The 27,413-nt window shown below is 41.3% G+C and overlaps 1 protein-coding gene across 1 annotated transcript; it reads left to right on the forward strand.

Annotated features, from left to right (window-relative positions):
• The first annotated feature begins 4,269 nt into the window (after window positions 1-4,269).
• Window positions 4,270-9,435, forward strand: LOC143371212 (uncharacterized). Its single transcript, XM_076816166.1, has one exon. It carries the CDS (start codon window positions 4,270-4,272, stop codon window positions 9,433-9,435), a length of 5,166 nt encoding a protein of 1,721 aa, XP_076672281.1.
• Window positions 9,436-27,413: the final 17,978 nt, after the last annotated feature.

The raw sequence follows: 27,413 nt of genomic DNA on the forward strand, positions 1-27,413 counted from the left end.
CGCGTGACTAGGTATAACCCCTTAAACTACACTTCTGCAAAGTGTCAATTTTAGACTTGCCGCAAGGCATAAACAGCGTGAGCCTGTTCTCTTGAGCTGGCCAAGTCGAAATACGTTTTGCAGCGTCATTTACCCCCGAGGAATTCAATCACGGATACGCGCTAGTGAGAGGCCCTTTGCCAGGCTTATTGTATGTCATTGTTTCTCAGAACGCTTGATTAAACTCCGTAAATATGCCCCCGCGATCAGGGGGGCAGCGTTGCCTCGAATTAACGACGAGGATGCGCTTGTGTCGGGGGCGGAAAGGGGCGAGGAGGAGGCGCCTGGTATCGCGACCAAGATCAGCAGGGCATTGTACCAGCTGTAAATAAATGCCTAATGATCCTTGCCAGGCAGCCTGGTCCTCCTCGACTAATTATACGAACCGACGGACATCGTCGGTGTCTTATAACCGACGGGCGCTGCTCCAAGGCCAATTAGTAATTAATAATGGCTGCTGAGGATGTTGCGGATACTTGTCGCCTCGATCGAATTAAACCGGGTATTAATCGACCCTAAACGCCTTCCAAGTGGCCGACACGTTTATCCTGACTGAATTACGCGTTGTTTATGCTCGGTCTACTGGGAAACCAAGGTACGCGAAGTGAAAATGTTTGACGGAAAAGGGTACCACTGGTAAGAGGACCGTGGGAAAAGTATTCTCATTGCATTCTCTTGTCCTTTCCAGTAACGTACTCAGGATTTAATGTTGGGGGAGCTGAGCTGAACAGATAAAAATATTTTAAATGCAAATTCCATAAAATTCATTAGGTGATTATAAAAATTTATTTAAAGAATAAAATCGAGTTTTCTTTTCTATTTACAAAGCTCTTGAATTACTTTAGTCGTGGTTACAATTATTCTCCTCTTTCCTTTTTATTTGGAGGGTGGCAGGGCCCCTTGCCTCCTCCATTCTGGGTGCGCCACTGGTTCTTTTTATTGAACTTTTATCGGATGTCGAAATGTTTGCTCTCTAGGATACACTGGGCTCCTTTTTTCTCGAGTATAAGGTGATTAGGCTGACGATTGTCAGTTAATGTTAGCTGTTAAATTTGTTTTAGGGGTTGGATTTTATTTGAAATAGTTTCATAGAAGAGTCTCTGGTACGTGTAAGTTTTATAACCGAAGTGTTTTCTGTTTGTTGCAGGTAAGCAGATTAACCGTTTATCCCAAGCACATCTTCACTGAGAGACGCTGCAGCTAAGTCTCTTCGTAAGTACATTTAAAATTTTTCGTAGAAGCATAAGGAAAAACGAATGTTGCTGTAAATACAAGAACCACCCTTCTTACGGTCACTCCAGCTCTCTAGCTGCACGAAGCGTTTGTGACTACCAATCAAGATTATTTCTGATATTTTCCAACTGTGAGGAAGGAATTAATTACTACCTGAATCTTCTACATTACTTCTTACTCTCTCTAATTAAATATCAACAATCACGGGGTTAAAACAACCCCCTCTAAGTTTTCAAATCACTAACCACGAACAATGTTTAAAGCAATACCGCATTACGTTGCTAAAAAACGACGAACAGTTCTAAAAAATATTCTTAAGTACGTCCATGTGTCGAGTAAATCGTAATTGCGATTGAAGCTGTGCGAGGCTTGCGAAAGGCTCTCCCCAACGGCGCACGGAATTCCACGCAATTCCCGTGTGTATTATTGCCTCGAAATTGCACGTTAATCGAACTAATGGAGTGTTTTATCGGCAAAGCCGGAAACAAAGGAGACAACGACCTACTTTGGAATAATGCACCGTCCTGGAAGTGTCGTAGGGCTGGCTGCGCCTCGACAGGCGAGCTCGACGAAGTCATCCTGAAATGACGAGCTCGCGCGCTAGCTGGAAACACGGCCAATAGTCATCGCACGGTGCAGGAAATGGCACGATCGCGTATTATGGGCGTTTTGGGGTAGTAAGCGCCATGCGGAGCAAAAGCTCCTTAGGCACCGCTAAAATGCCCTGCTCTTTTGGAGATTTAGAACGTGTATCCTTCTGCACGAATCGAGAAGGGTAGACACTGATTGTGAATGGGAGCTCAGTGAATAGATAAGTAAAGGATACTGGCTACTCACAGTAGGGAGCAAGGCTTTCGGGGTGAAATTGGTAAAAAAAAGTTTACTAAAATTTTATGGATAAACGACACTCTGCTATTACGAACATACTTTATTCAAGAGGTGTCTCATCTATTTCTATGATAGTTCTAATGTTGAACTCATATAACGAGATGTCTCGTTCTCTTAGTGAGTTTTAAATAAAGCAACAGTGTAGTCTAAAAACCTTGAGATTTCAATCCAGGCATTGGAAATAGTTTTATTAGATCGAAAAAAATTCAGCCATTAGTAATAATAATTAAAGAAGATATGTGTCATCTCGTAAAGCATGTGCAAAAAGGGTGCCTCATGGTACACACGATTCCGGCTGATCCGCTGATCCAAAACGAAAAAATCAAAAGGATTCTTAATTAGTAAGATTGTGGTTATAGCCGGTAGCAGATTTATGAAAAAATATATATAAAAATTCACAAAATGGCGGGACTTTGAATTTAAACTCATCTTTTCCGGGTTTTTCGTCTTTAAACGGCCTTAAAATTGTAAAAAAAATATTTCGCCTTGATTCTGCTGGGAAATTATGTTTTCCGAAGGTGTACGAAAAATATGGATCAGGTTGGGCCACTAGAAGTTGAGATATCGCGTGTACCGTCATGAAAAACAACGTTTTGAGAAAAACACTTATCTCCCTTAATTATTATTATACATGACTGAAATTTGTTTACAACTCACTGAAATGTTAGTAAATACGTGCAGATAATGCTTATCGATAAAAACTGCGTAGTTTTTTCGTCGTCCCTAACGAGAATAAGGGATCTCGTCCATCTAGACGAGAATACCCCCTAAAAATAATTGAAGTTACCATCAATCTACTATTAAACGCACATAAATAACAAGAAAACGCCACGCGTCTACTGAATGCAAGAATAAAAATTGCGAAATGAAGTTCGCACCCTCTCTCGTTTGGCCTTCGCGAGATTTATGGCAAAGCAATAGACGAAACATGATGTTGAGCGTTAGCTTCACCAGACCACCAAGGACGCACAAGGATGCCTTGTCCTTTTCGACGCCACATCTGTTAGACATTCGGTCTGTCAGTCCGCGCCTCGTAGACTTGATACGAGGGTTGTAAACTTTTAGCGTTACGGTACTTGACGTGAAAATTCAGGCAATCTACCCGAGTCACGGCCAAGGGTCTCCAGACAGCCGCAATAATAAACAGATGGCCGTGCGGCGACCGGCTCATGGGCTGATTATTCGTTAAGATTTCCCTTTCCGTTGCATTTTCCATGAACCATTTCCACATCGCGTCTCACCAATAGCTAATAGTTTCGACCACCTCTTTTTTCCAAGACACACCCTCTGAAGGAGGTTCCATAGTCTTCCTGCGTGAAGTCAAGCTCCTCCGGGGGCAGAAGCCAACAGAAATCGAACGTGTTCGCACCGAATCATATCTTTTGTACCCGCATACACCAGGGCTGTCTCATTGAAGAATAATAAAGTTACTTATTCATTGTTACTTATTAATCGGGGTGTCTCATTTTATTGAACGACACACCTATCAGTAACCTTCGAATCCAGTGAGCTCTTATGACCGCAAGACGTCGTAAGAGTAAGTGACATTGTGTCGAGGAGATTTACAACCTCCTACAAAATCGACGCTTTGCTCGCTTTACATTTTGGTCCTTCGAGCCGGATCTTTTACTGTGCCAGAGGAGCACTGATCCGCATCATCAATAACAATATACAAGTGCTGTGAACGTGATTGGTGCGTCATGCACGCCAACAACAAGGAGGCCAGCATCTGATGTCCAGTTGCGCAGAGCGACTTCAACATTAAGGAGTCCAGTAGCTGAGATCCAGGGGTACGACAACGTGCCGTAGCAGAGTCGCAGAGCACCTAGGAAGGAGGATCGCTACCTGATCCATTGTGGGTCATCAAATATAGCAGTGGCGGATGCGACGAGATACCGGCTTGGACATCAGCTGTAACCATCAGCGGTGCGTCGGTCAGCAGCCCATACAACGCCAAGTCCAGCATTGCATCGGAAGGATCCAGGGACGTCAGTAACGTGAGTCCGAGCGCTTGTTTTTTGAGTTCTTCCCTGAATCCGTGTGCGAATCCTAATCTCTCATATCCGTATTTCCATTGTCGAAAAAGAAAAAAAAAAAAGAAACCGCAACATGCCTCCTTCTGTAGAAGAACGTATTAAAACTCTGAAGTTAAGACGCGAAGCTTTCAAGTTAGAGTTGGAGAACTTTAGGCTTTTAATAGAGGGGTACGAATCCGGAATGTCTGGTAGTGAGATCAAAGTGCAATACAACGAGATCGAGACGGAATACGCGATCTTTTGCAAAACTCAGATTGATTTAGATGCAGCAGATGAAACCGGGGATTATATGCGTGAACGAGTTTCAATAAAATCCATGTTTGGTACTTGTAAGGCGCGTGCTTTGGACATATTAGAGCGCGTGAAGTCTGTCGCACAATCATTAGCAACATTAGAAGTGAGAGGTGCGGTCGGAGTCGAAACGCCTATCAGTCGAGCATCACCACAATCGCACACCGAGTCTATAGATAGCGATATATATTTGCCAAAAATCAATCTGCCCGTGTTTGCTGGAGTCTACGAGGAGTGGCCTGGGTTTTCTGATCAGTTTCGTTCATCAATACAAGAGAATCCAAAGATCAACGATTGTAAAAAACTAATGTACTTGCGGTCGTGCCTAAAGGACGAAGCCGCCAAAACTATAGAATCAGTAGGGAATTCGGCAAACAATTACACAGTCGCGTGGGGTCTGTTAGAGAAGCGCTATAATCAGCCGGCTGTCATAGTCGCCAATCATATCAAAGCGCTATTCGATACGTCACCGGTATTAAAATCATCCTACAGCGAATTGAGAGTGTTTGTAAACCGCGTAGAAGCGCATTATCGCTCGTTAAAATCATTAGAGCAACTGACCGTCGATACACTGCTTATCCATTTGCTCACGTCCAAATTGGATAACGAGACAGTGTTGAAATGGAAGGAACAGAATAAAAGCACTCCCTTTCCAATGATGGACGAATTGTTTCTGTTTTTACACGACCGATGCAAGGTGATTGAGCCTGTAGGTTCACCGGAAACCTCAGGTGCGTCACCACCTCAAGCGCAGGGCAATAATCGTAATCGGTATTCTCAGTCAACCCGCAATAAACCGCCTGCGCGAGAATTACGGTCAAATACGGTACTGGCCACGCAGACAACAGCATTCTGTAACTTTTGTAGAGGATCTCATGTTTCTCAGAATTGTGAGCAATTCGTTAAGCTTTCGGTACCAGAGCGATCGAAATTAGTAAAGGAGAAGCAGTTGTGTTTCAACTGTTTACGCCGAAATCATATGGTGAACAATTGCCAAGCAACTACCTGCCGTCGGTGTCATAACCGACACCATACGCTATTGCATGCGGAGCCGACGCCCATACCACCGGCCGTGCAGGTAAATAGTACCTGTGCCGCATTCAAGGGTCGGCCGAAAATAATCTTTGCTACCGCTATTATTGATATCGTAAACGGGGCCGGGAAAACCCATAGCTGCCGCGTTGTATTGGATTCGTGTGCAGATTCGCATTTCCTATCTGAGCGCGCATGCAAACGGATTGGGTTGCGTACTCAACCAATTGTTGTTCCTCTTCGTGGGACAAACGCAATGTCATCTGAGATCAATAAAATAACACAAGCACAAATCAAATCGCGTTGCTCGGGATACAATTTCAATGTAAACTTTCTAGTAGCTAAGGAGGTTTCACAACCACTGCCACAGGATGTAATTTATAGAGAAGCATTAGAAATTCCTGCTGGAATACATTTAGCTGACCCTACATTTCACTTGCCTGGCGAGATAGACGGGATTATCGGGGGAGAATATTTTTGGGATCTCATGAGCGTGGGACGCATCGCATTAAAGGATCCCAACGCTAAATTGCAGAAAACGCTATTGGGTTGGATTGTCGTTGGAAAATACTTAGAAAACCAGGAAATCCGACCAGTCAATTGCCATTTGACTTTCGAAACACTTCATGCTGATATTAGTAAGTTTTGGAATCTCGAAGAATGCCCTTCAGGAAAAATCTGTTCGCCCGAAGAACAAGCATGTGAGGAGCATTACGCTTCACACACGAGTCGCGATTCTATGAGTGGCAGGTACACAGTGAGTCTGCCTTTTAACGATAACAAAGACAAGTTAGGAGAAACATATCACATGGCTATGAAACGGTATCTCAGTCTGGAGCGGTCTCTGAATAGAAATCTAGACAGGAAATCACAATACGTAGCTTTCTTAAGGGAATATGAACAGCTCAATCACATGACTGAAATCGTCGACGATGTTAACGCCGGTTGTTATTTACCCCATCACCCAGTCATAAAAACAGACAGTGTCACGACTAAAATTCGAGTAGTGTTCGATGCATCTGCACAGTCGTCATCGGGTGTAACATTAAACAGTACATTAATGGTAGGACCCACCATTCAGCAAGACTTAGTTAGTTTAGTCACGCGTTTTCGAGTGCATAAATACGTCCTGACCGCTGACATTGCAAAGATGTACAGACAGGTAGATTTGAACGTAGCTGATAGAAAATATCACAAAATTCTTTGGCGCGAAAATATCGCGAATCCAATTAAAACGTACCAGCTGAATACTGTGACGTATGGAACCGCATCAGCTCCGTTTTTGGCAGTTCGAACATTGCACCAACTCGCGCACGATGAAGGTAAAACGCATCCAGTCGCCGCGAAGGTGTTATTAAATGATTTTTACATAGATGATGTTTTGACTGGGGCACAGAGTTTTGACGAGGCATTGCTTTTAAGGGATGACTTGATTAGCATCACAGCAAAGGGGGGTTTTCAACTGCGACAGTGGTTGTCAAACGAATCCCAGTTAGTAGAATCGTTAGGGAATACTGATCATAGTGATCACATGGTTTTAGATGCCACAGATGGCAAGAAAACTTTGGGGTTGTTTTGGAAAGCCAAGCCAGATAGTTTAGGTTATACAATTAAGTATGTGGAACCGTTGCAAAGGGTTACAAAGCGGACTATTCTATCACGAATCGCACAGCTTTTTGACCCACTCGGATTAGTAGGTCCGGTGATTGTGCAAGCAAAACTTATAATGCAGGCCCTTTGGAAGTGTCACCTCGATTGGGATGAGTCGGTCCCAGTGGATATTCACAGCGCGTGGGTCACTTTTGAGTCTCAATTAAAATCACTCGAGGAATTGGTCATTCCTCGGCGCGTTATAGGCGATAATCACAGAGTCCTCCAGTTACACGGGTTTTGTGATGCAAGTGAGAGAGCTTACGGAGCTTGCATATATATTAGGACAACGGATGGCAAGTCTAAGTCGGGGGTACGGCTAGTTTCGTCAAGATCTAGGGTGGCACCATTAAAGGTGCAATCACTGCCTAGGTTGGAGCTGTGTGCTGCAGTGTTACTCGCGAAACTGTATCGTACTGTTATTAAAGCAATTGATGTGTCGTTTGAGAAAGTAATGTTTTGGTCGGATTCGACGATCACATTGCATTGGATACATACTGCACCACACACGCTCAAGCAGTTTGTTGCAAATCGCGTGAGTCAAATACAGCAAGACACGAGCCCAGATCAATGGTCTCACGTACCGTCGCAGGACAATGCCGCGGATATACTTTCAAGGGGGGCCAGTGTCCCGGAATTTCTTGCAACGAACATTTGGTTCAGTGGGCCTCATTGGTTATCTCAGACAGAAGACACGTGGCCGCAGACCAATTTGCAGCCGATTGAACTTCCCGAGAAACGGAAGGTAGTAGTGTTGAGTGTAGCATCCCATTCTGAGGTCCAATTTTTAGAAAGGTATTCATCATTTGCCATGTTAACTCGGGTCGTTGCGTACTGCTTGAGATTTTGTAACAACGCTTACACAAAGGCGAAGCAGATAGGTCCAATGACATTGGACGAATTACAACGGGCACGAGTTCGGATAATAAAAATGGTGCAGGGTGCAGTATTTTCAAAGGAATTACATGATCTCAAGGCCAATTCAGCACATAGTCACATCACTCGGTTTAAAGCATTATGTCCGTTCATTGATGACAACGGGCTTTTAAGAGTAGGGGGAAGGCTCGAGAAGTCAAATTTACCGTATTCAACAAAACATCCGGTGTTGTTACCTCAGAAACATCATGTGACCAGTTTGCTTATACGAGAAGCGCACGTTGCCCATGGGCACATTGGGGCGCAGGGTACGCTGCATGCGGTACGACAAAAATATTGGCCTGTGAATGGAATGGTCGTGGTAAAATCCGTCATTCAGAGGTGTACTACCTGTCAGAAATTGGCACCTATAACATTTCAGTATCCAATGGGACAACTCCCGAAGGACAGAGTCACCTTCCAGCGACCATTCTTGATCACCGGTGTTGATTATTGCGGTCCACTCTTTATAAAAGAGAAGAAACATCGAAATACGAAGAAAATCAAAGTTTATGTAGCCGTTTTCGTATGCTTCAGCACGAGAGCAGTTCATATAGAATTGGTAGGCGATTTGACATCCGACGCGTTTCTTGCAGCCTTAAAACGGTTTTTTGCTAGGCGAGGAAGAAGTACAGATATATACAGCGACAATGGCACTAACTTTGTAGGTGCTAATCATGAGTTGCAAAAGGTCCGAAAAATGATTCTGTCAGAAGAACATAATGATCACGTTCAGAAGTTTCTATTAGACCAACATGTCCGTTGGCATTTCATTCCTCCCCGTAGCCCACACTTTGGTGGGCTATGGGAAGCGGCAGTTAAGTCAGTAAAGCACCATCTTATACGCATTTTAGGCAACACGTTGCTCACGTTCGAAGAATTAGTTACTTGTTTGACTGAAATAGAGGCCATTCTTAATTCCCGACCATTAACTCCTTTATCGACTGATCCCAATGATTTAACACCATTGACACCCGGTCATTTCCTAATTGGGGACTCATTAACAAGCACTCCCGAGTGCGACCTCACTGACATCAAAACAGGTCGTCTGTCCTCCTGGCAACATGTGCAGCAGCTTCGCCAGCATTTCTGGCATAGATGGTACAAGGACTACCTGAACGCATTGTCAGTCAGGAAGAAATGGCATGGAGACCAGGTACCTGCCATAACCGAAGGTACGCTGGTCATTTTGAGGGAGGACAATTCACCACCATTACACTGGCCCATGGGACGCATCATTGCCTTACATCCTGGTGAGGATGGTATCGTCCGTGTGGTGACAGTAAAAACTATAAACGGGATATACAAGCGTAGTGTTAAGAAACTAGCTCCGTTGTTGTTGGAGGAGTAATGATTGAGGGTAATCCTATGTGGATTTTTTCTTTTATATATATATATGTATATATATATATATATATATGTGTATATATATCTGTTCTATTGTAGCTTACTGCAAAGTACAATAAGTTAGCATGTATGCATTAATCACAAGTTTTTTTTCTCTCTCTCTGTATTTAATCTAATAAGCTTACTTGGTAAATTATGGGTGTCACACTGTAATTACGTATCCATGTACAAATTTCGTGTAACGACGCAGTCATCATTGTACAAGACACAGCAAACCGTGACCTTTATATTCAGTTGCGTATGCTTAGTATCTTAGCGTTTTTCTTGTTCTCTCTTTATTATTAAACGTAACCGTTCAAAAGGGGGCGGTATGTTGAGCGTTAGCTTCACCAGACCACCAAGGACGCACAAGGATGCCTTGTCCTTTTCGACGCCACATCTGTTAGACATTCGGTCTGTCAGTCCGCGCCTCGTAGACTTGATACGAGGGTTGTAAACTTTTAGCGTTACGGTACTTGACGTGAAAATTCAGGCAATCTACCCGAGTCACGGCCAAGGGTCTCCAGACAGCCGCAATAATAAACAGATGGCCGTGCGGCGACCGGCTCATGGGCTGATTATTCGTTAAGATTTCCCTTTCCGTTGCATTTTCCATGAACCATTTCCACATCGCGTCTCACCAATAGCTAATAGTTTCGACCACCTCTTTTTTCCAAGACACACCCTCTGAAGGAGGTTCCATAGTCTTCCTGCGTGAAGTCAAGCTCCTCCGGGGGCAGAAGCCAACAGAAATCGAACGTGTTCGCACCGAATCATATCTTTTGTACCCGCATACACCAGGGCTGTCTCATTGAAGAATAATAAAGTTACTTATTCATTGTTACTTATTAATCGGGGTGTCTCATTTTATTGAACGACACACCTATCAGTAACCTTCGAATCCAGTGAGCTCTTATGACCGCAAGACGTCGTAAGAGTAAGTGACATTGTGTCGAGGAGATTTACAACCTCCTACAAAATCGACGCTTTGCTCGCTAAACACATGATTAGGCAATCTAACATGGAAACAAGTAGGTATGTAGCCGTCTGCGTAACACAGAAACACATTGTTAACCATCTATATAACAGAGAAGTACGATAGTAACCGTCTAACACAGAAACAGGTTAGCTGTTTGCTATGGAATAGGACGAATAAATTGGCGCGGGTAAACGTATCTATCTCATCCCTCGTGCCCACCCCTTTGCCAGGCCGGCGACCCATTCTGCGCGTAAACTATTTGCTAGAGCTCTCAAAATTACCGAGTTAGCATTATATGGCCGCGAGAGATCCGTTTCGAACTTCAAACTAAAGCCTGCACCCTTGCAGATTGCGAATAACTGGCATCCAAGGGAACAATGAGGCCAACGGGCCTAGATAAGCTTTATATTCGGTCCCTGCCTCTGCACAACCCCTGCTGAGTTTAATGAAGAATTTCCTTAATAGAGGAGCGTTGGCTATGCCTGCTATTTTCTATTATATCTGCCTGTCTTTACGCGGTATATCTAACAAAACTGTGACCTCGTTATAGGTCGATATAAAGCTCCCAAAGAGTTCCCTACGTTTAGAAATTGAGTGCTTCCGATAATCGAACGTGAATTGTGAAAGAGTAGAAGAGTCAACTGACAGTTCAGAGTTTACAATGAAGATCAAAGAAGCTTAACACAATTCGTGCCACACATTCATCCGTGATGAAACTTTTATTCAAAGTAATATCGCAAATTACTCTTCTCATCGCTTTTTATATTTACCAAAAGTCTGAATTTCCACCCGTGAAAATGCAGAACTGTGACGGAATACGGAGCGGCTGGGGCGTAGAAATCTTGCCACCAAGCATTCCTCCAGACTTTGACTTTGGGATACACCCGGTGCAATGCCAACAGTCGTGTCGAAAGGGTTAATACTCCGTGACAGCGACGCACCGCTATCATTGCTTCTCAGTGATTAGTCTCGCGCGGATCCAGCCCCGAGTGGCGTAGCGACGCCTGCATTCCTCGAGGGCGCCCAAGGCACGCACGCAACGCGCTCGTGCGGGCGTGCACCGCTGCATGGAACGTCGGGCGACGTGAAAAGGGAAGAGTGCTCGGGCGTGCCGGGACAATGCCGTGGGAGCGCTTTGAACACCGTCTTGTCGATCCAGCGGGAAACGCCGAATGAAAAATTTCCGCGCCCCGTACCCGTCTCGAGACGCTACTCGAGAAAATACAACGCGCTCGCGGGCGTCGTTCGATCAGAAGAACCCTGGTTTTATCTACCACGATCCGGGGCTTCGATGAAACGGTTTCTGGATCTCTTTCGCGGATTCGGTTGCTTCCAGAAATCGACTTTTGGATGGGGCGCGTGCAGTTTCGGAGGCTTCGCGGGTTGAGTTCGTGCGCTGATGGGGCATTTAAGTTGTTTCGCGTGGAAGGTACAGTTAATTTTGTGTCGACACGATTTTTACTTCAGGGGGATACTCGACGAAAATGAGGCGATCTTTGCGATTTTTTTTTAAGGAAATGATTCGATGGATTTTTTTCGATTTTTTGGGGATATTTAATTGATCGTCTAAGGAAGTCGAGGAAAATTTGTTTTCTGTAAAATTAGTCGTTTATTGTAAACTGTGGAGACATTTCTCCGCGTGTTCGGCATTGAAGAAGTTTGATGGCTCTTGAAAGTGTGATCTGTGATCTACCTATTCTTCTTCTTGTGCGACAAGTGCTCGTATGTTTCCCTGCTACGCGAAGGGTTACTGAATTTTGACAAAAGTATTGGGAACTTTAGTTCAAGTGCAGGATTGTGTTGCATTTAAAGATAGTAGATATCGAGCTATGTTATATTTATTTTGAATTTAATGAACGTGGATGATTGTTTTGTTTTAAATTGTATCTAGTTTCAGTAAAGTATTTAGGTTTATTACGATTCGAGGGACGAAGAAACAGTGCGCCTTTTTTTATACTTGATCAGCGTATCGATGTAAGAAGTCGTTTGGCATTCACAGATGGTAACCCCGGGCAATCACCACGTGTGCTGAATACCAAGTAAACCGGAAGATTGTAATTGTTTACCGAGTTCGATGAATTTTCTGCAGGCTTGATTTTACCCCCACAGTACTATGGACTCGCTTAACAACGATAATTATAGAAAAGTAATGTTTAAAAGGAGTTTATTTCTCAAAGAAAAATCATGACAAGATAACAGAAACACTAAATCATTTCCCTTTTATTTAAAATTCAAGCTTAGCCATAGAATCTTTCTTCCCAAAACTTAATTCTCAGTAAACATCAATTAAAGCTAATAATAATTACTAAAACCACGCGTTAACTTGAACCTCGTACTGAGAAATAAAAAAAATATGGAATCCCCAAGATATCAATTTATAGTCAACGGCATTGACACCTCTTTCCCTTCTACGAAATCCAAAAAATCCCTTAACATGTTCAGTGGAAGATTGACGTCCTACGATATCCAACGCAAATAAAATTCATCAAAGCCATATTCTTCATATAAAACAGGGAAACACAAAGCTAAAAACACGAATCATTTACCATAACTCCAACTCCTCTGCAATAAGTATTACGCTCCAACCTTCAGATCAGTTTTCAAATTTCTGTTATGAACCTCAAGCTTTTCAAGATTTTTATTGAGGACTAACGCCATCCGCTTTCTTTTCCCCATTAGATGGTTCCTATAACTAATTTCCCCAGTGTCATTGGAGTCTGTAGATTTACGTGTACCACATTAAGTGTCACTGTAGTACTCAACATAAATCCAGAAGACCACCGGCGAGACTAATGACACGAACAATGCAATGCGGAGAACTAAGGGGTTGTTAAATCTGTCTGTTCCCACTAAAACTCCGAATCTCGTAAATAGCCGTTTCGAGAGGCTTCCTCGTCTCCCACGACGTCCGTGTAACGTATCGACGGAAGGATTTACAAGTCGCTGGTAAAACTCCGAGCGGCGTCCGCGAGCGTTGAATACCGAATGAGCCCAGGGGATCATAATTTCGTCGGGTTTAACAAGATTTCTGCTGGCTGAATTATGTTTTCGCAGCGGTATCTACCCACCGTGTGGCCGCAGGTGATTAATCATCCAGGTCGAATCTCACGCGTGCACAGCCACAGCGATTTTAGTTGCGCTCAAAGCTTGCATTGTTCCTCTTTTCTCGCTGCGCCACCGCCAGCAGCGACCCTTTGCTGTCGGTCAGCTGCATTAAAAGATCCTCAGCTCTTCCGATCGCTTCCTGCTAATCTACGATTACTTTTCTCGACCCCTGCGACTTTTTCAGTCTCTTCTATTTAAACATTTTTCTCTGAAGCACATATTCCTGCTCCAATGCACACCCTGCACTGCAAATCCTGGTGTATAGTACGCGTAATTACGTCATCGAATAATAATTAATAATAGTAATTCATATTCTGCTGAAAGCAATTTTATGAATTTTACTGTGAAGTGTGTTATTAGTGTTCAGTTTACATCTGATGTAATACTGTTTTAAGAAAACACACGATTTGGGGTTGAAATGTCACAGTTTATCTTTCTACTTAGGGGTTTCTGAACAGTGGCTTTCTTGGTCGAAGCTTTGTTGAGAATTAATGATACTTATTGAAATGAATGGTTTAACTATTTAGTTTGTTCGTTTTATTCAATTGGTTGCAGAACTTTTATAGATTACTAGCAGAAATTTCTACTCGCATTCCTTTCCCTTTCGCGTGGACAGGATGAAACATTTCTTTATAGGCAATGTGAATCTACTTTTTAATTTCTCAAGTTTTTATGGAAGAAGTGTACTTTACAATATGAATGCATAATGAGATTTAAAAGTTTTTTGATGCAGTGCAAAGTATTTTGCCATGTAACGCAATGATTCGTAATGTTTAACTATGTTTTCCTCGCGCGATAAAATCCTGCGGTATTTCCGCTGACTTGGAATAAATTGCTGCACTTAGCAACGCGCCTGTTGCTTGTTAGGGCCACGTCGGCTCGCCATATCTCCCACTTTAAACATCCCATGAAACAGTGAGAATTACATCAGATTACTCACAGAGTAGTATAACGAGCAATTTAACGCCCCCTCTCCACCCCTTATCAAATTAAAGAGCTTGTTGGAAGTAGGTCACAGACAATGTCTCGTTTAAGGAACGCTAAACAACCTACTTCCCCTGCTCAGCACACGATTCATCGATTGAGTAGCTGAACATTCATTATCGAATAACTTGCTACAATATTAATTGCAGGGAAAATATATTTGTCATCGTCTTCGAGAAATTGTGACAACTAATCACAATCCATCCTAATTTCATACAAACCAACTTCAACGACAAATACCTTCACCTAAAATTGATATTTTGGAATCCTCTAAATAAAATGAAAATGAAATGAAATGAAATCCTCTAAATAAAAGAAGCATTACTGGGAAAATAAATAAATGCTTTTAGGATCAGCGCAGTGGTTATGCCCTTGAAAATATCCCTTGGGCTTGCACCCCTTAGGTAAATGAATAATTAACAGTATTCCTCAATACTCAAACAATTATGAAATCGACAAATGGCGAGGGTGATTAAAAATTATCACGTCTCGATCCGCCACTGTAGCTTTCGTTCTGACAGCGGTGATGAATTACGATTCGGTTCGTTGAACCTTACCGAGAACTTCGACCGTTCCACATGAGTTTTCGTCGTGGTTGAACTGGTTCAGCCACGTACGGCGAAAGTTGATAAATAATTGGCGAGAATCGAGCGGGACATGGAGCAACCATTGCATTCATGTCAGAACGAGGAAGTTGTAAGTTCGCTGGAAGCATGCTAAAAGGAATCTATTTCGATCATTTTCAAATTTGTAGCAGCAAATTTTTAATGATTTCAATGTACAATGACTCCACGCAATATGAGAAACGAAGTATTTAAAGTTTCATCTCTTCCAAATCCTAACTAATCGCAAAAATAATTGAGGATTGGTAAAGATTAATGGGGGAGAAGGTGTGAATGTGGAGCAGGTACTTATTTCTCTGGTAACTGCTGCGATATGTCGGGAACTGAAATAAACACCTTTTCAGCCCTGATCCACATTACCACCCCAATTTCTGACAAAATTCTGTTGAAACGTAGAATTCTCAAGCTAAAAAGCTGATACATCATCTCAGATCTATGAGTTACTATTTCCATCTTTTGTTCATGTAATTTTCACATTTTTAATATGCGTTTTCCTCGAAACAAAAAGAGTGGTCTATATTTACACCTTCTCCCCTATATATGCCTGGAATTACTTATAAATAACAGTTGAACTATTACTGAAACTTAATTACAGTCTTTACAGTTTTGTTGTTACATATGAGCATATACCTATAAATACTGTGAAACACTTACGACAAAATTTACAAAATTGTGATCAACTCCCTACATTAACGATTACAGAAAGTAATGTGTGATCAATTACACAATTACATTTTAATCGTAATTTGTAATTAGATTACATTTTGCCCAACTCTACTGTGTAAGCTCTAAAATGTTAAATTACTAATTGTAAGTAATCCTATCTACATTATTAACACGTAATTCTAGATATATGTTGTACATTTCCTACATAAAAAATTTTGAAGCAAATCAGTCCCCCAAATATCATACACCTCCATAAATGGTACCAGAAACTAGCTCTTACTTAAAAAGCCCGCAGAGAGGCACCAGGTTGTGTGTTTACATAAATATGTCTCGTGCGAGCAACCCCCGGGAGGGAGAAACAGTAAAGGGAAACAAAAAATCAGTGACATCACAAAACGATCGTGTTCGGTGGCACTTTGATGGCGATACAAGCCCTCAACGGTGGCAAATCCGCGCGTCGTTTCCGCTCGGACGCGCAATCGGCCCCGTTTTCAGCGACACGCGATAAAGAGGGGCACGGATTAGGCGGGGCCACATTTCGTTCGTAATTTTTCATTGATACGAACGCACGCGTTCCATTAGCGCGCGCAATCAATCCTCCGCTGTTCAGTAGGAAATTGCGAAAAACGCCGCGCCGCCCCCATAGATCCGCCGTATCCGGCGCCCTTTTCCCGTCCTTCCATCCCCTCCTCGTAATTGGACATCCTCGGGACCATAAAAATAGCCGTTTCATTTTATGGGCAATTAATTTTAGCGAGGACGCGCCGCGTACTGTTCGCGCCTGGAACGCGCCCGCCTGCCCTCGTCATCGTGGAAACAGCGTAATATCGAGCCGAGCGGGTATTAAAAAACGAACAGAGCTGTAAATTTTATTCACGTCATCTCCTTCGGCCGGTGTAACGTTTAAAGTTGTAATCGCGTTATGGGAAAAATTAATTCCCCCAAACGAAACTTGTTTCTAGAACGTTGATACCTAGCGGGGTTGCGTCTTCCATTTCTCTTTTCTAGTGGATAGTATTTGCAAAGGGTGGTTCGAAGGTTTGACGATCTGTCAGCTTTTTATTTAGTTATAGCTTTTGCGAGGTTCTTCTGGTCGTGACTCCTCGATGTGGTATTTTGTAGTGGAGTATTATAAAGGAGCATTTAAAGATTTAGGGGATGACAGCATGGAGAACAGCACACTGTGTAAATTATTATTTTTTTAATGGTAATTTCTTAACAGTTTTCTTTTGTATTAGTCAGTAGTTATATAAGGTGTTTAAAGCAGCTTCGGGTATTCTGGTTTTGGGGAGCTATCGTTGCTATTGTTTGAATGATTTTCGTTTGGGAAAAGAGGGATGATAAGTCGAATTGCTTGTCTGTGTTTGTTCTTGTGTTTTGCTTTTTTTTTAACATTTTATATCGTCGTTCCGATGGTAAACTTGCGAAACTGCGAGAACTTTAAAACTTTACCACGGTATAAGTTGATGATAAACAAATAAAAGCATGCATTTAGCTGAGATTCGAAAAAATCGCGGTTTCACAACTTTACTATTTGAACGACAACTAGTATACAGTGTCTTTAAATAATTTAAAGAACGACAGAGCCTTTGAAGGCACAAGTGACTTTCTCATCTCCATTTAAGTCGCTCAAATTTTTACACTGGATGCAATTAGTTCAAACAAGTAACAGGGCAGGTACCTCGATGAATTTGATCTTAATAAATTGTCAGTCGGTATGTATATTTACTAAGAAAATATGCTTCATTTATTATTTATATTAAAGTTACACAATAATAAACTGACTCGAGGAGATCGACTTTTTAACCATATATTTTTCTAAATTTAAGCTAAGGTAACCTACTCTGCTTCTTTTTATTTATCGAACAACCTGTCTGGGTATATTATTTATTGGTGATTCTACATCGAAATGAAATCTCAGAAGTATGGCAGGATTGTAATTCACAATAAAAATTGTTATTAAATCAGGCAGAAGCTTGTATCCCCGTATTTTCAACTTTAATAGTTAGTCCATGTCCCTGCAATTTTTTATTCTAAACGGAGCGGAATTTGCATAAAACTGCAATACTAATTTACATTAACTCTGTTCTCTCATGGCATATGCATCGGGGGCGTTTATATTATTTTTATTTTGTTTTTATTCGGACCTCCATTCGCGTTTGTGCAGCATCATAAATTATTTTAATGTTCCGCAAAAGCTTTCAGTGCGAAATTGCTATAAAAAGTCGAAAAGGTAAGGTTCCTCTACCTATAGTATACTCGATTAATTCAACGAATTCATTTCAACCTTATGGATTGTTCAAAACTCCAAAATCACTTGAAAATACCACTCACATGAAATAAATTAACTCACAAATTTCACGCCTGATTTTTCTTCCGCGTATTCCCTCGAATTTTCGATACTTTTCTTTCGTAGCATTTTGGTAAATCAAATTCTATCATTAATATATTAAGTCGTGGAAGTTGAACGAAGAAGTCATCTTATGGATTCATCGAAAATATATTAAGGTTATCATTACAATTTTCTAATTAAATTTGATATCTTGGAAATGCCTTCAGGATCTGATAAATGGAAGAATCAAATCGATACAAAATTTTTACGTTTCCAAAGTTCTTACAAAACTTAAAAAATCTCATTGGCAACAATTTTTAGAATAATACACGTCTAGAAAATTACCGAGAAATATATTTCCAACGATGTCGATTTGGGAACAGCGTCTGACTATACACGCTCTCTTTCCCCTTGTTTTACTACACATGCTTCTCTCTAATACTGTTTGTACATTATTTTCAGTATAAACATATTATTTTTATTGAAGATTCTTAAGTTATAACACCGTTTATATTATTAACAATGTTTTGAAAATCTCCATACAAAACAAGAGATTATTAATGATAAAAATATACAGAAAAATGTCGATCCAGCTTCGCGAACATATTCAGAAACCTTGTAACAGAGTTGCTAAATCCCCCACTACATGCAATACTTCAAACAATACGTTTCACAAAAATTAATTTTCTTAAAACTGAAGTGACCTATTAAAAAATTATCATTTCACAATTTCGATAAATTTTGATACGAATAAATCATTCGTATGTGTCGCGGATTATTAGTTATTTAATATATTATTTTAAAGTGGAAATATTATGGAATTGAATTAATCATCAAAGAGAAAAGCGCGCGTGTAACATTTAAAACACGTGGCCAAGTGGTTATAATTTAATTGAAGTTCGACTGAACCCAGTTTCGAAGAGTGCTCGTCGCATTCCCGCCACTTCCGCGGAACGAAAATGCTCGAGTCGGTGATTATAACCAGTTTTGGTTATAACATTCTCCGCGGGCTTTCACGGCGGCCGAGTGCATACTGAAAATTAAAAGACACCCTTCGCGGCTGAAAACTCTCATTAAAAACACACTCGAATTCAGCGGGAAAGGCATGGCGTCATTAAGCGCGTTTAAACCGCGCAAAGTTCCACTTTCGTTAGACAGCCGGGGTTAATGATCTCGTATTTTTCGTGTTTGTTAAACTCTGTCCACCTGGCGAATTGCGACTAATAATCAAAATGTCCACGGTTCAGAAAATATGTGACACCCAACTTCCACTGGCTCTTGGAGAGGCAATAATAATTAAAACGAACCCTTTCGTGCAACGTCAAATTGAATTTTCATTAGGTAAATATTTTTTATATAGACTTTTTAATGAAATTAAACATTTTACTGCTTGTTTATGACACAACGAGAAATGCTACTCTGTTTGTTTAAATCAGTGTCATTTAAAATATTACAAGATTTCACTCGGAGTGTTCTAACTACGCAATTAATTCATAATTGAATATGCGACCGAGTGAAACGATTTATAGCAGACGATAACTATCAAGCGATTATCTACCTCTGCAATTTAAAAACTACTATTTTTTTTTTCTTTGACTCGTATATTCTGTTCATCTTACAAAACGATGCGAATATACCATCCGCCAATTAGTTGGAGCAGCACGTTGTAAATCATTCAAACATGTTATTATCGACACCCATTTTCGGGAAGGCCTAACAGATTTTGCATCCCCTCGCGATACTTCTCCAAGGAAACCTGGGATTTCTTGAGAATTAAAAATCTCATCGCGACGAGCTGCAATAACGAGTACCGAGAAACTTTCTTGGATAAATTCCGCCCGACGTAGACAGCTTATTCGCAATAAAGATCCTAAGTAATTGCCGAGTTCGCGAACCCTTTAACGCACATTAACGCTTGGCTGGCATTCACGCTGGAATACGAACGCGACCGCGCGAAACCAGCGAACAAAACATTCAGTATTTACGAGCACCCTGGCCCCTTGCCAGCAACTAAGAGGAAAATATACCAGGAGCTAAGACACTAAATAATTCGATTACCTTCGAATTCGGGGGAATACAATTGTGGCTCGCAAACTGACAAAATGAGTGGCGTGCGAAGCAGTTCTCGATTTGGATAGAATCAGTGGCACTCTAGTGCAACGTAATTCGGTTACAATGGTGTATAATAACATTCGATCGAATTATTCTGACAGGAATTGTATTTAGTATTCTATTCCCTTTCAGTTTATTTGACAGCAAGTGATTTGATACACCTGCAGATATAAAAGTACGGAATATTTGAAAAAATGTTTGCCTCTAGAAAATATTAAAAAATTCTGTTCATTAGTTTTGCATGTGTGAGCGAATAGAAATCACTTGTTACAACATGTGTAAACGAAGCCCGTGTAAAAACAGAATTAAGTCTACTAATTGTAAGAAACAACTATAAGAGACAATCATCTAAATTCAATTTCCCTCGAGAAAACCAACAGTTCATTACCCCCACTGCGCTTTTATACATAATTTCGACGCATTTACACCCCTCCTTGCTCAATTTATAGTATCCATAGATGCAGAAAATAAAGAATCAGAAAATATACCTTGACTATCACAACAAGTTTGACATCGTCACTTCCATACTCCAGTTCTTCTTATCGCTGCATCCAACTAGGGAATAGTTGCGTTGCTAAAATCCGAGATTCGTAGATTTTCGCGCGAAATATGCCGATAAGTCCTGGATATTTTCGAGACGTATACGTTGTTCGTTGGGTATGCGAAACGGAATGAGACAGGTTCGAAGGAATGTCAAATATTTGAACGAATGGGATCCGTTCCCGTCAAACACGGCACGTCTGTTTTTGCTGTCGCGGAGTGTTTAATCGCGCCGCGGCGTTTTAATCGGATCCTATGGAAGTTAAAGCGACTACAGTGATGGCGTTACAGTTTTTTTTTTTGTGACGGATCGGAACGACAGATTGACAAATTTCGGGGCGGTAAATTTTTCCAGCGTATTTTCATTTTCTCGTTGGGACAGTAGGTGTCAGATCGAAGGTTTTTCCGAACAACTGAAATGTAATATCAATATTAACCGTATCTAATTTTATTATCATTCTTATTAATAAGTTGTATTTATTACTCGAACAAGAAGAAACCTGAGTATATACAGCTAGCACAGTCAATAAGAGTAAAGCTTAGGCCGCAGTGATGACACTGTTGCGAAGCCTAACCGTGAAACTGAAATAGGGTAGACGCACCATTTGTGGCCACTTGTTAAAAAATATAATATTTTTCCGTGTAAACAATAAATGTAACCATATATTTCTGGCGGTATATTACACAAAATATTTATGACGTGAAATTCTCCACGTAATAATGATCTACAAGCAATTTAAAAACAAGATAATTTTGCAAATGGCCAAAGACAGTGCAATGGCCACAAACGGTACATCTACCCTAGAAAAAAAGCAATCAAACATGTACAGTTCGTGTAAGGAAACTTAAATCCCTGTGTCGCCTGTTTGGTACTTATCCACGGTAAATACAATTAATTTATAAATATTTTCTCATCTGATCTGAAGTGCACGGACTAAGCACCCGGTAATAATTTTAGCCCCGTCCACTCTGTAACTTCTAACTGTATCAATTTCAAAATTTCTTGACTAAGAAATTTGCAATAAAAGATACCTACTTCTCGCACATTCTTTTTTTATAAATTCTTCTAATTCCAACTCTCGGTAAACACTTTAACACAGAAACTCACAGCTTAATAACTCATCAATTGCGCACAGCTACAATTACTGCCCTCGATCCTTTGCATCTTTACCCAACAACACTCAGCTTGATGGCACCAGCCGAATCCTCCCCCTTATCGTCCGTTTCCATTCACAGGAAACGTGACTCTCGCGGAGGGGAATAATTCATTCAGCGCGCGTCCACTCCTGCATAAATTCCGCGACACTTCCCTGCGATTCGGCTCTCCTCGCGAGGGACATAATGGACCAGCAATATTCGCGCGTAGCTGATCGCGTCCCGCGGAGGAGGGAGGCGATAAAACTGAACCAGGGGAAATCGGCTGAATCGACTCGCGTGCGGAACCACCGGAACCACGGGCCCATGCAAATTGCATTAATATGTCGTGTAAACGCCTGGCAAATTGCTTTACCATCGATTTCGGCGCGCCAGCAATATCGTTAGACTCTCCCCCGTCGACGCGTGGTTGGTTCGCTCCGACTTCGACAGTTACGAGCACATTCTCCTCGTCGTACTTCTTTTTTCAAGTGCTTCCATGGTTGTTCGAGGGGTGCGATTTACGCTGTCTTTAAACAGCCGCGGCGTGGTTGTTTCCAGATGTTGTTTGGTAAACGCTCATGGCGCTGCGGGATGGGTGCAGTCTGTGCATTGTGCGTAGAATGTTGAGTGCAGGTGTGCGAAGCAACAGTGGGGCCTTCAGTGCGCATGCTTGGATAAAAGGAGGAAAAGTGGATGGACCTATCGGCGCACTGAAGTCTTTGTGAATACTTTACTGCTCTTTGGCGAGTTTCAAGAGATCAGTTGTATCAAAGTTCTGCAACACTGTAATTACACGGTACAGGTGTATATTGCTGTCTTCTTGCCTAACTGCCTAATGTGATTTATGTATTTTTCCTCTTATTTAGGTGTAATTGACAGTCTTTCGTTTTTTTTTCTTGTAAGAATGGGAGTTTTTCTTATAGGAGTATAAGCATAAAAAATAAAAATAAATAAATGGGGGTTGATTTTTATATTGTTAAACAGTTTATGGCATGGGCGTCCGGAGGGGGTGCAAAAGGGGCAGTTGCTCCCCTGGCTATTGAGATCGCTTATTTTTAAAAATGATATTTATTAAGTATAAACCAAAAAAGTGAATAGGTATTTCTAAATTTTAGATTTAAAATTTTAATTAAATTGGCAGTACAAAATTCGTTCAAAAAAGGAAGCGAGCTACTCGTTTTTTCATTACTATATTTTTCTTCACCGTCACCTCAAAGTTGCCCCCTCCTGGAAAAAAGTCTATGGATGCCCTTGGTTTATGGTGCATTCTTGCAAGTGTTTTTTGGTGCAAGGAACATGTGTATGTGTTAGAGTTCTCAATAAAGTTCAAAAATTTATGTATAAAGTAATTAGGGAAAGATGCCAAGCAACCGTAACTCAAAGTTTATCCAGTAGATGACAGCGGAACCGTATCTACGAGTTCTATTGTTGTGTCAGTTGCTAAAGAAGACTACTTGGCATGAATAAATAAATTTTTTTTTATAAATTTAATAAGAAACCTTAGACGTCTTTCCCCTAATTACCTTACAGTTTGAGTTCTATAGTCCAAGACGTCAGCTTACTGATAATTAAACAAATAACTTAATGGAAAATTGGAAGTTTACGAGTTAAATAAAGTTTAATCCCATTTTTTCCGACACGTAACGGCGAAATTTATTTCGCTGAAAACACAAAAAATCGATCGATCAATTTTACCGTCATTTAATTTCAACAATACACTCTAAAGGTAACCGTTCGTGTAACTAATTAGCTCATCCGTATAGCATTGTTCAGCGTTAATGATTTTCCGTGTAGTCTACCAATAAATATAAATACAGGATCACGAAAAGGTAACAACGCTGTGCGAGTATATTTGACTACCCCGGCAATATGATCTCCGACCCGAAACAACAAGCAACGTTTGTTTATCGTAAACATTTTATTATCGGCCGTTCGTTAAACTGAATTGATTTCGAGAACGAATTCAATGCAAACAACACAATTTCCCCGGTAAAGGAAAAAGAGATATATTCGCCCGGTGAATACGATTCAACGAGTTCCACGTATTTATACGACGGACGAGTCTCCAATTTACTGGAAGCAAGTACCTACTCCGACGGTTTCCAATATCCAATTCTCTGGAGGAACATCTGCGCGAGCACTCAATGAGCGGCAGAAATGCCATTCATCAAGCATCATTAAGCAACGACTGGTGTTGCTGGTAATCGTGCGCACGGGCGCCGTAGATTGATAATTCTCAATGTTCCCCCTCAATTTCTCGCGGAAATAGGGGATGAAGGGCGGGAGGGGTGATTCTAGCTGCGAATCCAACCTCAGCAACAGGTTAAATTACTTTTTCCTCGTGTGCCTAAATAGGGCAAGAATAATCGTGCGATTTATTTGATTATCGAAATCTGTTGCCGATTGAGCATTGCTCTCTTCTTTCTGTAAGAATTAATTTTAAATGGAAAAGGTTGGAGGCGCTTGCTGAGTAAAATGGAGTTCGATGGGCAGTGCTTCAGCAAAATTTCAATTATATTCTTCGTCATAAGGGCTTCCGCTTAACTAAATAAATAAAATAAAATTATGGACTTGGCAATTTAGTTCTTTATGTTTATAGGAAAACATTTGTAGAGATAGTGAGTAGTTCAGAGCAGAGATTCTGCATTTGGTTATCGTGCAATTCTTTTCTATGATAGTAAACACTTTATTTGCACTGAAAAGTGCCATTGCCTTTTCTCAACGCAATATTTTTCTTACAATAATTAAATCATTAATTTCCATAATGATTTCCCTTTCATAATCGAAATGGCAATGTCACCTAGGAATAATTGCGTTCTGTTGATCCAAGAAAATTGGTTAATAACAAGCTAATTCTTCTTAGAACTGCTTTCAGAATTGCTAAATTCCGCGAATCTGAACAATTATTATTCCACTGAATAAATTAATAACCACGTGAAGAAATACGTGTATCAGTTGAACACTGTTCAAGAATATCAATCTTCTTCACCAACATTGCTACCACTCCTAAATCTAGAAACGATTCTCTCCTGCACAAAACATCCCCAAAAGAAGCTACCAAAAATCATTCGCAAATCGTTCAAACACGGAGCTCCGAAAAAAGTACACAAGACCAAAGAAGCTGAAGCAGAATAGGACTCGCGGAAGGGCGAAAACCCGCCAAGTGTCTTGCCAGAGAAGGCGAATAAGGGAGAGGAGGATAATTCCCTTAGGCGAAGAAGAGAGAAGCATCTCGTGGGAAGCACCGAGCAAAGAATACCATCTTCCTGTGAAAGAGAGAAACCTAACCACATAGTGAAACTTCCAGGGGGGGGGGGGAGAAGAATGAAATGAAAAAAAGAAGATGAAAGAAGTAGGGGAGCAGGAGGGGAGTAAAGTCAGAGGACAAAGAAGGAGTTGAAAGGGAAAGAAGGGTTGAGAATGTCGTGTCGAAGGATAGCAACAAGTGGCCGCGCGACAACTCCTCTCTGCAACGGCAGAGAACAGAGGGACGGTATCAGGGGGAGGGGGTTGAAGCAGATGCGGGACCTTTGAACCGCCCTCCACGGGCCGGAAGTGAAAATTCATCGCGAGAATCCGCGTGGAGTTCGTGACGCCGGAAAGAGAGCACCAGGGAGCGGTAAAAAGCGTGTTCGAAAGTCCCGGGGTTTTGCGCCGCCCTCGGCTTTATTTTCCGCGCTGCCTGCTCTGACTTTCAATGAAGAGCATCTGCACGGGCAAAAATACTCCCCCTAATGAATCTCGTGGATCCTGGAGCCACGGTTGGATGATAAAAATTGACTCGAAAACCTCCTTGCGCAACGAATCGGGCTTATAGTCTCCCTCGAGTTGTCTATACAGTTACATACAGAAGTATCCGCCCACTCCATACGTACAACATATTTTATGCTAAATTCAGAATTACCCATTATAATTTACCTAGTTTACGCAATCCACACGGGTATTTTCAAAATCTCCCTGTTGCCACTAGGGCTGTGACGAATATTCGAGTAATCTAAGTATTCGAATACCAGAGAATTCGAATATTCGAATAATTAGGAGTATTCGAATAATTAGGAGTATTCGAATAATTAGGAGTATTCGGATAATTAGGAGTATTCGAATAATTAGGAGTATTCGAATAATTAGAAGTATTCGAATAATTAGGAGTATTCGAATATTCGAATAATTAGAAGTATTCGAGTATTCGAATATTCGGCACAGTAACGGGGGTAGAAATAAAAATATTGTAGTTCCTCAAAATTATTTGTAGGGTTTTACTTTTCTTAAAAAAGTCCGAAGCTATCACTCCTAATTATTTGAGTACTCCTAATTATTTGAGTACTCCTCATTATTTGAGTACTCCTAATTATTTGAGTACTCCTAATTATTCGAATATTCGAATATTCCTGATTATTCGAAGTAATTATTTGTATTCGAAATTATTCGAATATTCGAATAGTCATCAATTTTCGTACAAAAGGACTTAGTTGAATGAATTACAGCTCTAGGTACTTGGGACGCATCATTTTGCGAATACACTCCCACTTTGCGTAAAAAACAATTCCTTCCCACAAACTTTCTCACCTCCCCACCATCTTCCCCTATCAGCCTCAGTTTCTCAAAAAAGCTTCTCCGCCTCACGACTGATACTCAATACGTATTCATTCGACAGAGGCATGGCTACTTAAAAAAATACAGGAAAATATAAAAATGATGTGTTTATATAAAATTTATCAAACATGAGAGAAACATAATCTCATACGAAAAGACCTCTGTACTCTCACCATTTTTTACTGCGGAACAGCGATGGCCGGCCAGAAGTCATGCGTTAGAAACGAAGAATTTTGTGGAAACTCGCGTCCGAACATTCGTGACGTACTTCGAACGGCGATTAATCTTCTGACAAAGGTCTCGTTGAGAGACGACCCGTTCGTTTCGGTTCGTTCTATACGCTAGCCATGCGCGTCGGATTCCTTCCGGTGGACGGAGTCTCATTCCCGATGACTTGGCGGTATGTTTTCGAGTACCATGGGAACCGCAATTAGGGTTCACGTGGCAAGGAATGGCGGAATAGTCCGAATGCTTTGTTCGACATACGGTATCCGACAGCGATCGTTCGCGTGGATAAGAAATCATGGGGTCCGTTTATCGACGGCATCTCGGACCGCGGCAAGAAGCTCTTTAAAATACAGCGACACCTGCGAACGAGGCCCATCGACGCGTTTTTAACAAGCTTGCCAATTCTGGGTCGGGTGATTCCTCGAAGCATCGTCTGTTCGCCTGCAGCTGTCATTGGGTCTGTAGGGCTCTCCTGCAATATTAAGACTTTGCACTGCAAATCTGCCATCCAGCAGAGTTCGGCATTATATGTACACAAAATTATTTAAATAACGTAGCTTTATCTTTTATTCGAAGCCTTCGAATACAGCTTCGAATAACTTTCTTGGGCACCCAGGCATACCGAAGTTAATGTAGAAATTAAT

Source organism: Andrena cerasifolii, chromosome 7 (assembly GCF_050908995.1).
Source record: "Andrena cerasifolii isolate SP2316 chromosome 7, iyAndCera1_principal, whole genome shotgun sequence".
Classification (NCBI taxonomy): domain Eukaryota; kingdom Metazoa; phylum Arthropoda; class Insecta; order Hymenoptera; family Andrenidae; genus Andrena; species Andrena cerasifolii.

What these genes read in the sequence shown, in the direction of transcription:
- LOC143371212 (XM_076816166.1), top strand. Translation starts at nt 4,270, where the DNA reads ATGCCTCCTTCTGTAGAAGAACGTATTAAAACTCTGAAGTTAAGACGC.